At 40.3% G+C, this 20275-nt stretch overlaps 2 protein-coding genes across 3 annotated transcripts; one reads left to right on the top strand and one right to left on the bottom strand.

Annotated features, from left to right (window-relative positions):
• Nucleotides 1-2199: 2199 nt before the first annotated feature.
• her8.2 (hairy-related 8.2) lies at nt 2200-4295 on the bottom strand. The gene is made up of 4 exons (XM_056374520.1): nt 3833-4295; nt 3597-3692; nt 3427-3505; nt 2200-2952 (listed from the first exon to the last, which is right to left on the bottom strand). The coding sequence occupies exons 1-4, from the start codon at nt 3893-3895 to the stop codon at nt 2579-2581; spliced, it is 612 nt and encodes a 203-aa protein (XP_056230495.1). The 5' UTR covers nt 3896-4295; the 3' UTR covers nt 2200-2578.
• Nucleotides 4296-7329: 3034 nt separating this feature from the next.
• On the top strand, nt 7330-19265 carry cab39 (calcium binding protein 39). 2 transcript variants are annotated; one of them, XM_056374557.1, is made up of 9 exons: nt 7330-7549; nt 11312-11467; nt 11616-11780; nt 12582-12700; nt 13815-13983; nt 14942-15001; nt 15559-15624; nt 16186-16329; nt 16993-19265. In XM_056374557.1, exons 2-9 carry the CDS (start codon nt 11354-11356, stop codon nt 17179-17181), a joined length of 1026 nt encoding a protein of 341 aa, XP_056230532.1. In that variant the 5' UTR covers nt 7330-7549; nt 11312-11353; the 3' UTR covers nt 17182-19265. The 2 variants fall into 2 exon arrangements, with proteins under 2 accessions (XP_056230532.1, XP_056230533.1); XM_056374558.1 differs by lacking the exon at nt 7330-7549 and adding an exon at nt 8962-9204.
• Nucleotides 19266-20275: the final 1010 nt, after the last annotated feature.

The raw sequence follows: 20275 nt of genomic DNA, 5'->3' as shown, positions 1-20275 counted from the left end.
AGTAGCCTACCACAATTTATAAATCAAAAAGGTAGTGGAAAACTAATTCATGCCTTCATTTCAAGCAGACTCGATTACTGTAATTAACTTTTTACTGTCCTCCTGGAAAAAAACACTGAGAGATGTCTGCTCATTCAAAACTCTGCAGCTCAGCTGTGAACCAGAACCAAGAGGAGAGAGCACATCAGTCCAGTTTTACATGCCTTGCACTGGCTTCCTGTTACATTTACAAGTGATTTCAAGGGCCTCCCTTATATACAAAGCCCTTCATGGGCTAGGACCAAGCTACATTGCTAACTCCCTTGATAAACTAGTTGCCTTCAAGAGCACTGGATCTGCTGTTGGTTTACTGGACGCTCCCAGCAGCAGCTATGAAACTACAGATATCAGGCAAGCAAGCCACTATTATTATTCAGTGGGTCTTATTTTGTTTTTAATTATGTTTTTCTACCCCTGTTTTTATGTGCATGTAATGTTGTTATTGTAAAGCACTTTGAGCTGCATTTCTTGTCTGAAAAGTGCTATACAAATAAAGTTAAGGCCTATTTTTATTATTACTTCATATCCGCTAAAGGGTCAATTCAATTAAATCCCTTTTTAAACATACTTTTTAAAATCTTATCTCCACTGATATCTAGCCGTGTAGATAATTTATGCTTTTGTGGAGATTTTGAGGTAGGCTACTATTTCAGTCACCACCATGATACAATGGAGGTGAGTGGAACTTTATGTGAACATGAAAAACTCAGAGTCGTGTCTGGCCAGTGACAATGAGCTGTACTCTGAATAATCCACAAACCTCACTGTGAGCAGTTTTCATCTGAACTGCTTTCAAAGAAATAGCACCTATGGACATTTTCATGGTAGAGAAAGCAAAGGCGTTACAAACAAACAAACAAACAAACAAACAAACAATGGCTCTGTTCTATTCAAGTGTCCCAGTGAGCAGGAACAGTGTGGAATTCAGCCATTGTTCATTTTATTATTTACACACACCTGTGATTTTCCTATTGTGACATGTCACATTGTCTTTTGACACAGCTTTGAGCACCATAAATGTATTTCATCCACCTCCACTGTATTAACTGGACAGCAGAGGCTTCAGAGGAGGACATCTGAAAACTTCAACACATAAAACTGAAACTGACTCTGAAACCACCAGAGAAAAGTCAGAAAATAAGTTAACTTTTAATTAAAGCTGCCATTCTGGTCTAAACTCCTAAACCACGGACATATTATACCTTATGGAGCTAATGTTAGCTAGCAAACAGACATGAAATAACACGTTTCTGGTCACCTGATAAATCTAAGTCCAATAGGCCTTTTATTAATTGAAGACATTTTGACATTTGACAGCAGGAAAAACAAAGGTGATGGATGGATTCAGTTAGCTGCTTCAGTTTCATGGACTTGGTTTTCACTGTTACAGCTTAGAATAAGGAAAGAGCCACAGTGTTATTTCTAACACCTGTGCTTTTCTGACTCTGACAAGTCAAAATATCTGCTGTAAAAATGTTTATATTCACTCTCATTTTAGCTCTGTTACAGAGATAAACAGCTAAAGAAAATCAGCTAGTACCTATCAGGTGTGTCTTCACTAGCTACTCATTAACTTTCTCTGACATTTGTTGCTGGGCCGGTTTTGTGTTTATCTTCGTTTATTTACTGAAAACAGCAGCCTGTTGCTGCTGGAAATGCAGTGAGGCTGAATTATTTAGTATCTGCAGCTGCAGCCTTTAAAACAATGAGCTGAAAGAGGCTGAAAAGATGCACTTAGCAGCAGAATCTAGTTAGAATTTGAGAGTGACCCATTTCAGTGATTACATGATATTTGCTTTGAAATTTATATCAAGATGTTGATGAATGCAGCTCAGATAATCTTCCCAAATGTTAACAGGCTACAAGAAGTTTAGTTTGAATTAATATCTTTTTTTTTTTTCAGTTATAGGATTTTTAACACTCATCTCTACCTAATCATCCAATGGTAAAAAAAATCTATTATATTTCCATATCTATATTTGTATAATAATATTAGTAAATTACCTGAAAAATTGGGGTCTCCTTGTGAGACCAAGATAAACTGTTATATGTCAGGGCCTATGTCCTGTTCTTCAGCATTGCATGGCCACTATAACACAAATATGAAAAGATAATGGAGTAGAACAACTATATATGAACAATATCATTCATAAAGCTGAATAAAATGTAAAATATGTTTTATTATTATTAATGTTTAGGTTAATTATACAGAAATAGAGGAAGACATGAAAATCTATGCAATGGCAAGAAGGTGGTCTAAGAAGTAAAGTCATGCCTTTATAATATGAAATAAATAAACCTGTTAATACAATAAATACATGAAAGATTAATAAGAGCCTTCTATAATGCAGGCTACAAGAAGTCAACTTCTGAAGGGAAGTACTGAGAAAAGGTCTGTATAGAATCATTATAGCACACCTACAATAATAGTCACTGGAACAAAACTGCCCCACGTTTGTCTTCTGAGCAGCATATCTATAAGATACATAACAGAGGATGGTCTAACAAAATGGAGAACCAAGATCATTAATCCATCAGTTCACCAGGGCCTCCACATCTCCAGCATCCCCAGGTGGGAGCTGTGGAGCGCAGCTCTCTCTCTCTCCTGACGTCCAGCTACGTGGCAGGTGGGCCCCTCTCTCTGCAGCTGCCTCCCAGGCAGGGCTTCTCCTCTGAGGGGTGTGCCGGGGACACCTTGGCTGGCTGGAGGAGGGACACTGTGTCTGGGTGTGGGCTGGCTGAGGGGGCGCTCATCGGTGGACCTGGGCAGGGACTTGAGGAGGTGGTTGAGGAGGCGTGAGCCCAGAGTTTTGTCCATCCACTCACAAGTGAGGAGCATGTTGTGGACTTCGTGCATGCACTGGATGTATCCCGTGCTGTATTTCTGCTGGGCCTCCAGGCCTGATGTTGGGTCTGCAGGGGGAGAGGGAAGAGGAGAGAGGTTATAGCAACACCTGGTGGTGGAGGCAAAACCTGCATCCAGTAAACCAGCTTGAACTAGGCGACTGCAGTTCTCCTCCAGGGAGCAGCTCAGACACACAAACTCTTTCACAGCTGACCCACACAATTTCACCTAACTATTAAAAACAATTACACATTACAGCCCTCCTCTAAGCACTTCACAGCTGAGTACATTCACACTTGAAAGACATAACCTGTAGCATGTAGAGTATGTGCTGTTGCTGCCCCCTTCTGACTAATGTCAACTAGGTCAGGAGATTTCATTGCAAACTTCACTGCACAGCTTCACCCTAAGAAGTCACAATAAGTGATTTATATACCAACCAGCTTCACAGGCATCAATAAAAACTACAATATAATGCAATCTTGCATCAGATCCTGCATATGCGATACACACAGGCAGGTGCACAGAGACATGTTCCTCACCGGTGAGTTTATTGCCCTGGATGTTCTGCAGATGTTTCACCGTCATCTCTAGGATATCAGCTTTCTCCAGTTTGGATTGCTGTTGAGAGACGAGCAGCATTAAAAGTTAACTTGATTCAGCATCCAATGTTTCCTTGTAGAGGAGATGAGACGCGTGAGGAAATACTCACATCAAGTCTGAACGCCCCGATCACAGTTTCTTTCAGCTGGTCCAAACAATTGTTTATTCTCTCCCGTCGTTTCCTCTCAATGAGCGGCTTCCTCAGCTGTGGAGGTAAAGGAATAGACTCGGTTAAAGGCAGCCGACATGGAGAGGCACCACGCTGGAGCGCAGAGGTGTGTGTGGCCCACTGTACAGCTATATCCTTAAAGGAAGTTGAGTATAGTATTTCCAGGTGTAAACTACCTTTCTCTCCTCCTTGGCACTGGGATGTTTCCCCACGTTGTGCGCCATAGATGAAGCAGTCATGTTTTTTCCTCGGGTGTCTCGTGCGCTTCTGTTCCCCTTCTCCTCTGAATCTCAACGCGTCTCTAGGGCCCTCGGCGCGGCACGGCCCTCGTATTTATAAGGCCCCATTAGCATGTGAATGCTCCAACTCTTTGGCTGCGGGATTTTCCCACACACGGGGTCCCATCAGTCAAGACTGACAGGTCACTGGCTCCATTCAATAACCGAGAGACCCGGCCTAGAAAAAAAAAAAAGAAAAAAAGAAAAAATACTCAAAAGCGACAGATGTCCAGCCTGAAACCATGCACCACCCCCTCTCCACCCTCCATCCAACACAAAAACTGCAGTTTCCTCTTCTCCCAGGGATGAACAAGAGTGTGCAGTTACCGTGCTTTACTCCGGGGAGCCCCTCGGCCATTCTTTTCAAGAGCAACATTACACTACCTGCAAAAAAGCCAGACCTGTTCCCTCAAAGACAAATCAACGGAGGATATATCCGCCCATATAAATCAGGTTTGCCGGTATTATTTTAATTGTGATTCGCGGCTCATATTAATCCTGCTAATTCTAAAGATTAGTCAGACTAATTAGTCTGATGTTGAATATTAATGACATAACACATGTCTCTTCTTTTTTTAGAAACAAAGCTATAGGACTTGCTTCAATGGAAGAAAAAAAAAAAATCTTGCCCTGTATTTATCCTGCTTTGATCACACTCAGTGTTTTCAAATCTGCTATTAATTGTTGGTGAGCAGATGTCAGATTGACCAGATGTCCCCCCACCTTTGGGTCCCTTAAAGTTTGGGGGGGGGGGGTTTAGAGCCACGCGACTGCCAGGCGAATGCCGGGTCGTGGGAACCGGCGTCAAACAAAGGCCGCTATTCATCCAAACCTAATCAGCATGAAGAGAGTAATAACCTCCAGAGGGGGCGGACAGTCGGGCCGAGGAGGAGGAGGAGGACGCTGAGGCTTTGGCAGGTGCCCAGCGGATGACCAGTGCCTTGGGTGTAATGGATAGAAGACCTAACCAACCACACGGCCAAGATAACAGCTAAATCAATTAGCCTACATCATAATTTCATTAAAGAATTATAATTAGGCCTATTTGAATAGCTCAGAAGTTTTAAAGGCAGCGTCTTTTCCATCAAGTTTCAATGCCAACATCCCTTTTCGTAGCTGTTGCCGTGGGAAACGACATAGCCTAACTAACAAAAATCTGGATGTTCTTCCAGTCTTTCACTTTTATAGTCATCATCAGTCATCCGTTTGTTTTAACCCTTTGTAAACCCACCTCTGCGACCTGAATGTGGCCCAGTGTTTTGTTGACTGATTTACTGGACACCATATGGAAGCAGACATGTTACATCCTGGGGAAAATATTGAGGAATACCACACACACACACACACACACACACACACACTCACATACAGACCATTTCTAGGTTCACATTTCATACAGCTTACAAGGTTAATTTATTTATCATTTGACACAGGGTTGTAGAACAAGCAGTCTACAAATAATTCCAAAGTTTGTAGTTGTAAATCAACCTTTTGTAAACCTGTAAAGCTTGTATATAGAATGTGCTTATGGCAAAGAGATTTTTATTTGTTAAAGAAAAATGCCGCTATGTGAATCGAACTGATCCAGTGAACAGAGGAGAAGAAGTTCTTCGGTGGATGTCTGTGTAGAGATATAGAGCAGAAAACTGTAAAACTGAGCATTCAACATTCCCAGTGTGTGACAGACAAGTATGAATTTTGACCCTTGTAATGTCAGTATCACTGTTACACTGATCATTCGTTCATTTGATTCACAGTCAAATACAAATCTCGTCATCACAATTTTTCTCACTTGTAGAAACGTAAGTTTCTCATGCTTTTTACAGGTTTACAAAGATTTAACAACTGCAAAATGATTTGTGAACATCACTTTACAAGTTAATTTGAGCCCATGTACATATGGGGTGGAGTCATACACATGACTTACCATTTCTTGCAGGTTGTTGTTCTGGCCTGAGTTTGATTCTGGCATCCTCATGAAAACACATAATGGCAATTGTATTTAATAAAATGACTTTCCATTGCAGGGTAAACAGGGACATTTTAGGCAGCTCTTCTTTTGACTGAAACAAGACTTTGTGAATAAAACTGAACAAATGATATCAGATGTGAGGTAGCACAAAGACACTGCAAAAGACTTTTGTCAAAATCTGTGAAGAGATACAGCGCAGAAAACTGTAAAACTTGGTGCTCAAAGTTCCCACACAGTGTAGGACACTCAGGTTACAAGTTGAATTCTGAGCCCATTTTTACACCTGAATCACACAACAATCACAAAGCAGAGTCCAATCAGAGAGGAGGTGGTTCTTTTGTCTTCATCTCCACCGTAGTGCCTGGAAGGTGGAGTAGATTTTCAAGATGGACGACAAATAATAACTTAAACTGAGCAAACTGAGCAAATCTATTCTGTGCTGAAGAAATATATTTCTCCATTTGCTATCATCCACATAGTCGCACAATACTAATGTCCCTCACTCAGTTTTAGTCAGTTGTCGTGTCCCCCCCCCCCCCCGTGCCCTGCCAGATCTACCTGCATGCTCTCTCACGCATAAAAGGAGCACGTACCAAGGCTTCTGGCAGCTGGCTGCAGTATTCACCTAAATATTCTGGCGACCGTCTACGGCTACAACCTTTGGTAACCATGAATCCACCCCAGCCTCCACTCCTAGGCAAAACATTTATGAAGCGTTTAATTTTGTTTTGTGAAAAATCTATTGTATGATGAAGTATTTAGACATGTTGCATTTTCCCAAAATGTCTAGTTTTTTAAATAATTTCTTTACAATAATGCACATTAAAATTGAATTAATAGTCAGATAATTAAGATCCTGATCAGATATTGTATCTGGGTCAATATGTTTTCAACTGCAGTAAAAGTATATCATATCAGGCCATATACAGCACTAGGTCTGCATTGTATGATATCAGCCTCAGCTCAATATTTATGTAGAGCAACAAGTGGAAAAAAAAAAATTCCTATTCATATTAATATTGTTTGATAGTTGATGGTCAAAAATGTGTCATGTTTTATGAGACAATCTTAAATTCTAATCTGCAATAACAGATAACTGTGGCTGACAAATAAATGCAGAATTGCTGTAGAAGTGTAAAACAGAGTAAAATACAAGTTTCTCACAGTCACCTCAATTTGTACATTATTATTTCTCCATTGTAAACTTGTCTTGTTGAGTAGGATGCTAAAGTCCTTTGCCTCCTATGCTCTCCATACACTGTACAACATTATAAATTATGAGAGGAGAACTGGAGCAGCATCAGCCTGTCGTCACATTTAAATGTCCAATGATCTGTCCACGGGGTGAGCGCGCCCTCCTACGATCACCTGCCATCCCCGCGCAGAACAACCGCCACTGTTGCCATGACATCAGACGGCCAGAGGAGGCGGTAGACGCTGTTGCAGTGATCACCGCTCCGCTGCTGGCGTTACCAGTCCGACAGAGAAAGAACTAGGAAACAGGGGCCGCACAATTAACTATAGTACAAACAAGGGGAGGCGACGAACAAGGAAAACAAAGCAGTTTTTGTTCCAAGGAGCCCCTGAGTTGCATTTGCTGTCTTGACAAATCGGGGGGAATTATTGAAAACGCCGTTTACAAGGTATTATGTTGTGTATATATATTGTTATGAATAAATATATGCAAGCATTGTACTGTAAGGCTTCTTTAGCCAAAAACGACTGCCTTAAAGTAAGCTAGCTAGCTATATCTGCTAACGTTAGCTTGGTGGACAGCTCTCAGTGAGCCGACCAGAAACGTTTTAGCTGAACCTAGCCTGCTGTTGATGGTCTGCTAAAGGCAGGCATGGGCTTGATAGTACTAGCGCGAGGACCCGTTGCCAGGCCTGGCTAACGTTATGCTAAGTTAGCTAACCAACGCTAGCAATATTATGTTATAAAATCGACTATCATAAACGTACTCCTTGCACTCTAAGCTTTTTTTAAAATGAAGCTAAAGCAGCTAGATAATGTTTGCAAGCATTAGGCCCGCTGAGGCCTTCTGTGTGTCGACAATACACACACTCTTTCACAAGAAAACCAGTAGCAGCAGCACTGTTGTTAGGTGGACAGTGATTGAAATATTATAGGCCACGTTAGCTTACTAACAGTTACAGAAAGCTGTCAAATAAAGAATAAAGGTAGCAGCATTATATATATTATTGTGACTCTGCGTCAAAGTTGTGCATTTGCTAAACACAGAATTACTCAATGAGCAAGTATCCATTTTGTTAGCATTGCGCAAAGTTGGCAGGCTTTACACCATCACAAACCAGGCATGGACAACACAGATGGGCGGTGCTCTCTGTCAGGTTCGTGTTGACCAACTTACAGGGCAGTAGGTTTGCAACTTGTTTAAGTTTTCAAGTTATGTGAGTGTTTACGTTGGGTTATTTGTGTAGCAGAAATAGCTTCGCGACACATGTAAATAAGTTAGCTAAATGACTGGACTAGCATTAGCTAGTTGCTCGCAGTGTTCGTTAGCTTGCAGCCAGATGATAGCAGAGCATCTGCTGCCCTGTGGACTGAACGGTGGGAGTGACTTTGACGTTTGAGCGGTCTTCTGACACTGTTTTGATGGTTTTCTGGTGGGTAACTATATTCAAGGCTGGTGTGACTGTGGATATGTAAAATCTGTGCTGCCTAACAGGATGGTAATTTTCCCCTTTAAGATAGTCGGCAGGTATTTGGACCTGTTTCCATCTGCAGGGCCATGTTAGGTCAGTGTGTGTAAAAGTCAGGCCCACATCACCCCTGACGTTTGTTGGCCTGACATTACTCAAACACACGATACCTGATTAGTAAAGGAGTCATTGTCGGTTAACGGTGACCAGCTGATTGTGAACCTGCCATATGTGTTGCCTCCCTATTTGCGTCACAGATACTCAAGCGGGTCAGGAGCAGAGGGGCGGTTCTGCTGTCTGCTGGCTACATTAACGGGCATTAACCTGTGCGAAAGACGGATTTGGCCACCTGGCGAAGTTGAGTTGTGTCTAGATTAATGAGGATGTAAGCAAGCACAACTCGAGTGCTTGATTCACCAATGAAACCAGGGACAGGTGTAATATTTCAGCCCAGTCACTCATGACACATCATATATGAATGGTGACCTGCACCTCCCACTTCGGTGCTGCTTGGTTTATATTCCTGGCCTCAGCGTTGCTTTCTAAATGTGGACTCCCTGCCAAGACCTAAGAGGAAGAGTGTGACGGTTGAAGGGTTTGTGTTTAGAGCTTAGAGGATTCCGGCAGGACAACAGGTTGGTTTCATACTATACCTAGTGTTTGATGTGTACCTATAAGTGACTAAATGACTTAATGTTGGTGTTTTGTGGCAAACCTTAGTATCATATTGGAAACAGGTGGCTCACGGTGCAGCATGCTTAATGCAAATATTTTTAGTTCAAATGATCATGAGACTGGGATTAAGTTTTATTGATGTGTTTTTCTGTCTTGGGCTCTTAGAATAGGTAGTGTAGCCACCCCACATGACCTGTTCTGTTAGCAAAGAAGCACATTTAGGCTGCTGTGTTGCTGATTACACTCTTTTATAGCCCAGGCTCTCTCAGCTTATTTCTTATCCGTTCAGAAAACTTGGCTTTCGCCCCACACTGTGTGTAAGGTGGTTGGGAGTGTCAGTGAATTGAGTAGATAAGGGTCCTTGTTAAGTAACCCAGTTAAATAATAGCAGCATGGGGATATGGTTGTCACATCTGTCAGTTGCATCGACCATGCCATTGCTCTTGTTTTTGTAGCATGGTTCATTTTTACTCGGGGTTAGAGGTTTTTGTAGAGAGGAGAATTTCTGAAGTACAATATGTTTAGTTATGTGTTTATTTAGATATATTTTTCACTGTACAGGGAGTGGGTCATATTAAAGTTCTGAGGTTATGTCATGTTGAATGTAGGCCTACATCATAGCAAAGATCCATAAGACTGTACTGCTGCCCAGTAAGGCATTAGCAGTAACATCTAGATGTGACATTTACAAAAAATATATAATTTGTTTCTCCAGTGTGTTTGTATTTTAAATATTTGCCTTGTATGAAACTGTGTTAGCATTAAATACCAGCTGCAGTTTCTTCGTTAGGGCTTAAAAGTCACAGTTTGGCATCATGGCTACCTGCCAATGTAGTTTGTTTTACAGCAGGAGCTAATTCTTTGGGATATTTGTTGTGTAAACATGTTTGCTCCAGATGACCACACCAGAGCAACTACTGCATTAAGTCTAAAAGGTGGACATAAGTTGTGAAGGACTTGGCCCACGGACAGTACCTTTTTTGGAGATAAGCTCGAAGAGCACACCTGCTTCTGTCTCTTAGTTGGAAGTTGTTTTTGATACTACATTAGGGCTAATCACAGTGTAGCTTGCTATACTGTCAAGATTATTTGCCCACAATAACAACAGTAGTATCACAACTCAGATGATTATTTTATAAATCCTATATAGGAAGACACACATCTACTATACAACACCATATCTGTATTATATGCTATATTATAAAAAGGTGCAATGTATATATTATTTTTATTATGTGCATTAATATAAGTGTTCGGTTCAGAGAGTGTTATAAACAGATGGGATCATTTTAATATACACAGAAACAGCAGCGTGAATATTGTCCTGTTATTTCAACATCAAACTGCCATAAACTGGAAAGAGTCTGATTTGCTAGAGTTTATATGTCTAGAGTAGAAAAGAGTAATCTTTAGTAGAGAAGAAAGGAAATACATCTGTCTCAGGAACACAAAAAGTATCTCAGTACTGGTGCTAAATTATAAATAACCTATTGCAAGATATGGTGTAACAATATTATGCAATATTGGTCACTTGTCTCACCACATGAACAGTGAGTGAGTGGTAGTCAGAGTTAAGTAGAAAAGGTGATGATTTAATAAATGACTGTGGTTAATTTTCATTGTCTAATATATATATATATATATATATATATATATATACACAATGTCAAGATAGTTCTATTTTTATATTGTCCATTGAATAGCACTACATCCTGACCTGACACGACACCCTGCTATATATGAAGTTGGTATAAACTTAGGCTCCACATGTAGTTGCCCTATATCAACTGTCAAGATCTTATCAAGATCTATTGTTTTTTCCAGACTTGCTTTGTCTGATGTTGTCTGCATGAGTATGACTTCTAAATAATTTGTCAGTCACAGGCTTTGTATTTGTAATCAACTTCCTTACCTAACACACCACCCACTTCTCTGCTTTTGTATAACGAGCTTGAGCACAGTATTGGATAGATATTTTCTGGAAAGACAATATACAGTGCGACAACACTATCATAGGTCCCTCCATCTTCACAGAGCTCTGACTCTGTTTTACATTTCATCCCTCAGGTGGACAGTCCGCTGCCTGGTTGCTCGTGGTAACTCTCCGCCATGCCTTTCCCCTTTGGCAAGTCCCACAAGTCGCCGGCGGACATCGTCAAGAACCTTAAGGACAGCATGACAGTGCTTGAGAAACATGACATCTCTGACAAAAAGGCGGAGAAGGTAGGTGATTCATCACCTTTGAAATGTCAATTGGAGCCAATAAGGGGATTTCTGGGGGGAGCTTTCTAAAGCTTGAAATAGTTTGATGTCTGCTTGATAGTGTGTATATGACTGTGTGTACTTATATAATATATATGCATATATTCAGGCCACAGAGGAGGTGTCAAAGAGCCTGGTGGCCATGAAGGAGATCCTATATGGGACTAATGAGAAAGAGCCCCAGACAGAGGCAGTGGCCCAGCTAGCCCAGGAGCTCTACAACAGCGGCTTACTTAGCACCCTGATAGCAGACCTGCAGCTCATCGACTTTGAGGTGAGACTTAATGTTTCCTTTATAGAATTAGAACAAAGGGAGGAGAAAAATATTGAATGAATGAGAGTGAAAGAAAGGGAAATAAAGCATTAAATATTTAATGCTAAAGGTGTGCAGTGAAGTGGTCTTAGTTTATCTAAGGTTTGTACACACAGTAAGAATGTAAGAATGTGTCTTGTGAGCGAAAGGGATGCAAATGTTTTGAAAATGTGCACTCAGGTAGTGAGGACAGTTGGGTATACGTGGCAGACCTGCCTATGTTGATAGGTGTGTAAACTCACGTCTCCCTGCAATGTGTCTATGACTGGTGCTGTGTGGTAACTGCTGCTGCAGGCTTCCCTGACTCCCCCTATGACTGCATGACTCACTGTGTTGTGTGATCTCTCTCTTCCTCTTTTACCTTCTCCCTCCCTGTTTTAAAAAAGAAAATTACAAATCACAAGAGTGCAACAGAGAAAAATGACAGTGACTCAATATATATTTTTTGTTATGTTTCACTCATTTAGAGTATGCTGGATTTTTGTCACTGTGACATTTTGTTTTTGTAGCCATTTGTCAATATCCTTGTCATTATCTTTCTTCTTCGTATGCTTAAATGCCTAAAATGAAAAGTTTCATCGCAATAGCAAAGAAATATCAAATCCACAAATTTTCTGTCATATTTCAAAAAGCACCATACCTTACATTTAGAGCTTCATCTTGGCTTTCCACTCCGACCTCACTGCTGTGTTGTATTCTCTATTGTATACATAAAATTTAGCTTCATGAAGCCTGTGTTAATTTGTTATCTGTTGCCACCAGGGTAAGAAAGATGTGGCTCAGATCTTCAACAACATCCTAAGGCGTCAGATTGGCACTCGGACACCCACAGTGGAGTACCTCTGCACCCAGCAGAATATCCTCTTTATGTTGCTTAAAGGGTAAGGACACACACGAACACAAACAAACGCACACTAATCATGTTCCCCTTGATCATTGAAATTCTTGTTCGAGTGACTTCCTAAATCACTTCCTAACATAAAAGGAAATGAGAGCATGTTTTCAAATGGTCTGACTGTGCCTAAAGCAGAAGAAGCCCAAATGTTTGTGCCATTGAAGCAACATTGTATTTTTGTAGAAGCTGCGCCTGTCTAGCTTCCTCTGATAAAAGTTTCAGCTATTGTTGATCAATATTGTATTGTTTATCAGTTGTTCCTGTGCTCCATGAATCTTCTCCAATTTTCAATAGAAAATATACTACACTGCTAAAAAGTAGTTAAAAATCCCCCCAATGTATTTGTGTCTGATTTTTTTTTTTTTTAATTGCTTAACAAATATTTGGCAGCTGTTATTGATATATGATATCTGTGACAAACAAGACAGTCCCTTCTAAGATTAACTTGCGGTTCCACTCATTGATCCAATATACATAAAGAAATGAATTTGGCTCTTGGGCTGAATTTCCTAAGTAAGACAACTTATAAATACACAGGTGTATATTTCAGTTCAGCTATAGTTGGTAGGGTCTAGGGTTGTTGTTGGTGTGCTGGTGATGATGCACATGCCTACACAGATGTAATGTTCGCCAACCCAACTGTCATTTAACTGTTTTCTGAAGAACCAAGCGCATTGCTTGAGCCTTCATGCATTCAGGCGTTACGATATGATGCACCACTGTCCTATTTCACACCTTTGACACAAGTTGATACGCCCAGACTTACAGCAGCTTAATCACACCCACTCCCTGGATTTACATATTTCGTCTGTTACACCTAAGGGACCTAATTTAAACATGATAACAAAGTGGTGTGCTGGGAGAACCTACACCATATGCAAATATAGGTATTGTGTGAAAACATGTTTTTCCAGAAGTACTGTATTTACGAAGTAACTAATAAACTAAACTATGTTATCTTCACTAATGACCTAATTAGCATGATTTGTGATGTGTAACATTGTATTTCATTGGCACCTCACTTACTACTTGTTTCAGCTTAGCAGCCTTAGCTATCAACAGATCAATATACATTTGTCCTATTTGGCTGTTTCATCCAGGTATGAGTCTCCAGAGATTGCCCTAAACTGCGGTATCATGTTGAGGGAGTGCATCAGACATGAACCACTGGCTAAAATCACACTGTGGTCAGAGCAGTTCTATGACTTCTTCAGATATGTGGAGATGTCCACGTTCGACATCGCCTCAGACGCATTTGCCACTTTCAAAGTAAGTTGACTCAATTGACTGATTTTCTTTGAGTAAAAAGCTTATACCCCTAAACTTGTCAAATTTCTTCTTCTTCTTTGCAAAAGAAACCAAAAACATAATTCCAGAAGTAACTAATTGACATACTTAGGTGATGAGCTGAGATGCTTTTTACAGTTTCATGACATCTGTCTTCAGCATCCCCATCTCCAGCTTCCTGCTACTTTGTTGTTGGCGGTGGCTGTTTTACATTATATAATTTGAACATTGTAACCAACTTGACAGCTCAAACAGCAAATTTGATGATGCGTCGGTGGCAAGTAGCAGCTGCTGCTACTGCTGATATTGCAATTATAACGACGCATTGACACAAACAGTCTGAGAGACTTTGGGTTTGGAGCTGTTATAATGAGAGAAACTGGGTTTTTATGCAGAGTTTTGAGATATGATTTAGAGACCTGAATGAACTACTTGAGCTGTCAGGAATCTGCCTCCAAGTTTCAAAACGGAAAGTCATGGTGGCTGTTGTGAAAACTTTCTGAAATGTTCCACTTGAATTTAGTTAGAAGTCCATCTTGATCTATTCAAAAAAAACTGACACCACTGCTAAATGAATACTAGTGGTCAGATTTTAATCCTGGCATTAAAGGAAGGATTTCTTTTAATACAAAGCAATTTTTATTCCATCCAAAAAAAAGGATTAATTTGCTACAGATAAAGCAGTCGTCTTATGTCTTTGAAAGGGATTATGTCCAGAAATATCACTAATCACACTGTAACCCAAAACGTTTTTCAGTCTAATTTTAGGTTCAGAGGTTTTCTGTTTTTTAACAAAATTGCAATGCATTTCCAAGGATTATTTTTGCATGTGTTTGAGTTTGTTGTTCCTGCATTGTCCAAATAGAGACAAATGGGACCAGGCTAAGTCAAAACCATTCATCTGAATTCATTTCTAATAGTCAGTATTGTCTATTTCCAGGACCTCCTCACAAGACACAAGCTACTGAGTGCAGAGTTTCTGGAGCAACATTATGACAGAGTAAGTCCACACTCAACTAAAGCCAGTATTTAATGAGAATGGATTCACCCAAAGTGAGATCGAGATTTTTATTATTGTGAAAATATTCAACAGTACAGAGTTGATCATAATAAATGATTAGAGCAAATAATCATTCATCTCAATGTGTTTAGCTGCTGCTTTTGTGCATTATGGACTAGTTGTTAAAAGCTTTGGTCTTTTATTTCAATTCAGGGTGTCTTAGACGACCACTTCTAAAAACGCTCAGAGGAAACAAACTGCTTTCGTTCGACCAGTTACATGTGAATTAAAACTGTGGCGGTCTGGGTGTTTGGCATGTTTGCAGTCCCTTTCCTAACAACATCAAACCAGCCATTTGGGATATCATTTGCAGGCTGTAGACACAAAGCAGCTGTCAGTCTTTGCCAAAACTTCCTTTCATTGTGTTTTGATACAAGACACGGATACAATTCTGAAAACCACTACTTAATGCATTTAGATGACACTCCCCATCTCACCGTCGACCACTTCTATTTTTACTGTCTTTTCTCTCTCTCACTACCTCTCTCTCTCTGTAGTTCTTTAGTGAATATGAGAAGTTACTCCACTCAGAAAACTACGTGACTAAAAGGCAGTCCCTCAAGGTAAGGACCCCGATTCGTGCCTATAAATAGGTCCCATGTAGTAGTGAAACTGTATTCAGAGAGCTATTTAAAGGTGGGGTCTTGTCAGAGTATTGGGTTTCTCTAAATCATTTCATGCCCATCAACTTGTCATGACTGCCATCTAGTGGTGGGACAAAGTCTTTTAAAACTCCTTTTAATTTTTCTAGTGTTTTCTTCACTTCCCTTATGTTTTTGATTGGTGCATAATTTCTTAAGCCACAATCTGTATTCCAAATATAGTGAGACAGATCTCCCACTGCCAAAAAAATATTACCTAAGATTGAAACCTGCTATCTCTCAAGTTGTAAGTGATGTTTTGTTATTCATTTCTGATGATGTTGTTTAAGTTTGTTTGGCACTAGTAAAGGAGAAAAACAAGCCTGTATTTTCAATTATGATGGAGATTTTTCAAATAAATTCATCTTTATGTGAGCAAAGTAAATTACAGCCTGCCAATTTGGCAAATGTGGAACTGTTTGCCAATTTGAAAAAATCTTCAAATTAATATTCATTGCTGTTTCTCACTCTGAAATGATCTAGTTACTGGGGGAGTTGCTTCTTGACCGGCACAATTTCACCATAATGACGAAATACATCAGCAAGCCAGAGAATCTCAAACTAATGATGAATCTGCTACGGGACAAAAGCCGCAACATCCAGTTTGAGGCTTTCCATGTTTTTAAGGTAAAAATCAAAGCACAGTTTACGGAGTGTGTCCATGAGGTGTCTTGAACAAACAATAAAGCGCTTAGTGGTAAAGGTACAAAAAAAACACCCTCAGAGGTGATTACAGATTTACCTTGCATGTAGCATTCAGCATTCTGCTTACAAACAAAAATATATGAAAACAAATAACAGACAAAAACTGGCTAATGTCCAATTAATGTTTTTGTCAATGTCCACTCATAAGTTATTTTTAGATTATGAGCGGACATATGGAGAGTAGACATACTGATTTTATCCCTGCCCTACTTATTCCTTTATTTATGTATACTTATTGCTAATTCATCTGCCATGCTTGTATGGCATTTTGGAACAACCCTTGACTAAGCGACTTCTACAGTTGTAAGCAGTGATATCAATCAACTTTAAATTCCCTCTTTTTCCACTTTGATCACTCATAAAAAGTGACTATCATGAGCACCTCTTTGGAAAGTTAAAGTAGTCTTAACATAAAACTCTTTAATGTGGTGTCACTTGAAGCAGCTGCAGCTTCTGTAAATCCATTCAACACAGATGCCTATTGGACACACATCCTTGTAGCTGTATCAAATATGTGCTCAGCGATAAGCGTAGCGGACATTTTCTTCATATATTGATATCCTTGTCCTATTCCTCCACAACCAGGTGTTTGTGGCCAACCCCAACAAGACTCAGCCCATCCTGGACATCCTGCTGAAGAACCAGACGAAACTCATCGAGTTTCTCAGCAAGTTCCAGAACGACAGAACAGAGGACGAACAGTTCAATGATGAAAAGACTTACCTGGTCAAACAGATCAGGGACCTCAAGAGGCCTGCCCCGCAGGAAGCCTGAGGGAAGAGCAGAGGTGGGGGGAGGAGCCACCAGGACCATGTCTGGAACACATCCAGACAACGTCTGCTTAACGGAACCATCAGCAGCTGCTGTTCTGGTTTCTGAACAAAAATCGAGGAAACAAATGAAAAACCAACGAAATACAAACGTACCCATATCAACTCATCAGGAAGTCGCCAGCTCCTCTGCTCCTCAGAGAACATTTGATTATTTTTTTTCTTTTTCAGTCTTTTTCCTTCAAAAGAAATAAGAGAAAATAATAGATGCTGCTGCTTTCTTGCACATTGAGACATGTAAAGTATATTATAATGACACAACAGTCCATCAAACATAGTGACAGAAAATGTCCGTGCATTTAAAGTAAGGCAGACTTCCTGATCGACACCAAGGATCAAAAATAGACACAAGTTTACACGCATATATGTATTACATTAAAAAAAAAAAAACATGCATACACACATACTGCAAGAATATCAGCTAGAACCTTGTGATGGAAATGGTACGAGCAAGTTGAACATTGGTGTGTTTGTTGCATGCCTTGAAATGTGACAGATCCAAGGCTGTACCTGGCGTCGGCTCTGTGATGGCCTGCCCAGTCTGGCTCCCATGTTCAGTGCCACAGACTCGGAAATGCACGTGCATCACAGCAACCGCTACAGTTCGCATCTATGCCTTCATCCGATAAAGCATCAGTGGTTCATTTTACCGATTTGTGGGGACAAGTTCTCAGATGCCATCACACAGAACCATTTACCTCCTGTGCGCTTTGTTATGACACAGCACTTGAAGCACATGAGGGAAGGAGGGAGGGATGCAAGGTATGAATTTGTCAAAGCCTGAGAGTTGGGTCTCTTTATTGTTTTCTGGGACAGGGTGAACATGTACATATGCCTTTTTTTGCTTTGTAGATTTTTGTTTAACCTTGACATATGAATATATATTATATATATATATATATATATTACCTTAAACATCATGTTTTTGGTTAATCGTAATCAAATTACTTTCTAAACCATAAAAGAAACAACAAACAAGTTAAGTGACATTGTTTTTGCATTTCATTTTACTGCTGAAATGGTTGCTGGTGGGTTTCTTTGTATATAACTTAAAGGGCCAGCTCACATTTAGCTAACCTATAGGATATTAACAATTTGTACAGCGGAGGAATGTCATGGTATTAGCTCTGGATCTGTTAATCCTCTTTTTATTCTCCATCTACATTTTGAGTATCTCTCAGACTGCTGCAGGGGTGTGAGCAGTGCAGAAGGGGAGGGAGGGAATTGGGAGAGTATTAACTGAAAAATTAAAGCGTGTGTGTTTGTGCACTTTGTGAGGTGCTGAGCGATCAACATCACCTAACTGGAGTCGAGGACTGGGGATTGTGCCCCCCACCCCCCTCAATTGCATTAATCTGTTGCCCCCCCCCCCAACTTGTTCTCACCACTTGGCTTGTGGCCTGGGAGTGCTGTGTGGCCCCATAGTGAGTGTGCTTCGGGGGGGGGGGGGGGTCAGCTCATCACGACATTGGCAACTCGGCACATCATTATTACTTTCCCCCTTCACCTCATGTTTGAGCCGTTCTCTTCAAAGGGTTTATAATTCCAGTACAATTATTATGAGTGTAAAGCATTGTGGGTAGCAGAGTACTTTGGGCATGTTGGATTGTCCTCATGGTGCTGAGCAAAACTGATGATACCACAGATTTGTTAATTTGCCGTGACTGACACGGTCTGTGTAACGAGACAAACATTCAAACTGGCGATTAGAAACCATCTCAGTGCAGACAACAGCACGACTCAGATAGCCCACACTTCCTCCATGCGCATTGAACATGCATGTTCCTCCACTGGCTGTGCATGATGCTGTACTAAAGATGTTGTACTGGAATTGTTTCTTTTTTCCAAATATTTAACAACATTGAAATGTCAAATTGAACTCTTGGCTGTATGGCTGTATGCTGACTTTGACTCCAGTTTCAGCATAGAGTGTGTGGGTGCTTTCAGAAGTGTCAAAGGCCTGGGCCCTACAATCGAAATAAAGAAAAAAAAAAACATTTGGAATAAAATAAAGCTGTGGTCATTTTCTTCCTGTGTGCACTGCCGTTTTGTATTTATTAGCAACTGTCAGTTATCGTACACTAATATTGCAATCACTTGTTCCAAAATGGTTTAGTAATCGGTTCACACAGTTCACAACAATGATGTAAGTAAAGTCTTTAAAAGCCTTACCACTGTTTTCTCTGACATTTCTCATGGATGATTAATTACAGCTTTTACTTTTCTTATTAGCATAAGTAACTGAGGTCATAGAAAAACTTGCAATATCTGATTTTGGGCACTTGGGGAACACAACATTGATATCTTCACTTTTTAGGAAACAATAGTTTGCAGTTTGTTGCTGAGCAGCTGGCGTACAGTGGATTTTAGAGGCTTTTAGCTGGAAACAGCTGCCTGCTGAGCAGAGGCGAAGCCAGACATTGTAAACATTCGGGGCTTAGCCCCAGTCTACGTTGATATTCAGAGGACAATCTCCCTCAGAATTTTTTTCCTCATTCACAGCAGCTACGTGCTGTTTACTGTATCAAGCCATTTGAACATCATTTGGAAAAAACATGAAAGTTGCCCAGGAAAAAAAAATCATCCTAAACCTGCATCATATTTTGAATCTAATTGTTCTCCGTCTCCGTCATTCTGAAGCCACAACACAACAGATTTTGACGATGGTTAATTTTCACTACTGTCACATAAAAGGAGGCAAAGACTGTCTGATGTGACTATTTTGAATTTATATGACACAGGTGGGGAATGAATTTGGCATAAACAGCATCACAAATCTTGACACCTATTTTTGTTACACTATGCTGGAGTAGAGTTCACTGATTACAATCTACATTTAAATCCAGACCATAATAATATGTGCTGCTCTAACTGAGCAGTCATGGATCCACGACAAGGCCAAGTGAATGTCTTCATGACTCTGGACTGAATATTAGGCCAACAGAAGAACAGTTACTCCAATGATATTAAATTTCTTTAAAGAATAGCATCATAGGATAAACAACATGGACATGTACTAATATTATCAGACAGCAGTT

This window comes from Seriola aureovittata, chromosome 4, assembly GCF_021018895.1.
Source record: "Seriola aureovittata isolate HTS-2021-v1 ecotype China chromosome 4, ASM2101889v1, whole genome shotgun sequence".
NCBI classification, from domain to species: Eukaryota; Metazoa; Chordata; class Actinopteri; order Carangiformes; family Carangidae; genus Seriola; species Seriola aureovittata.
Note: the sequence above shows the minus strand (reverse complement) of the source record. Positions and strands in the feature narration are given on the sequence as shown.

Excerpts from the sequence above, each read along its gene's own strand:
- cab39 (XM_056374557.1), top strand. The coding sequence starts at position 11,354 with ATGCCTTTCCCCTTTGGCAAGTCCCACAAGTCGCCGGCGGACATCGTC. Across the intron at positions 12,701-13,814 it reads CTCTTTATGTTGCTTAAAGG|GTATGAGTCTCCAGAGATTG; the intron begins GTAAGGACACAC and ends TGTTTCATCCAG. Across the intron at positions 16,330-16,992 it reads AGGCTTTCCATGTTTTTAAG|GTGTTTGTGGCCAACCCCAA; the intron begins GTAAAAATCAAA and ends CTCCACAACCAG.
- her8.2 (XM_056374520.1), bottom strand. The coding sequence starts at position 3,895 with ATGACTGCTTCATCTATGGCGCACAACGTGGGGAAACATCCCAGTGCC. Across the intron at positions 3,693-3,832 it reads GTGCCAAGGAGGAGAGAAAG|CTGAGGAAGCCGCTCATTGA; the intron begins GTAGTTTACACC and ends TTACCTCCACAG. Across the intron at positions 2,953-3,426 it reads CCAGGGCAATAAACTCACCG|ACCCAACATCAGGCCTGGAG; the intron begins GTGAGGAACATG and ends CTCCCCCTGCAG.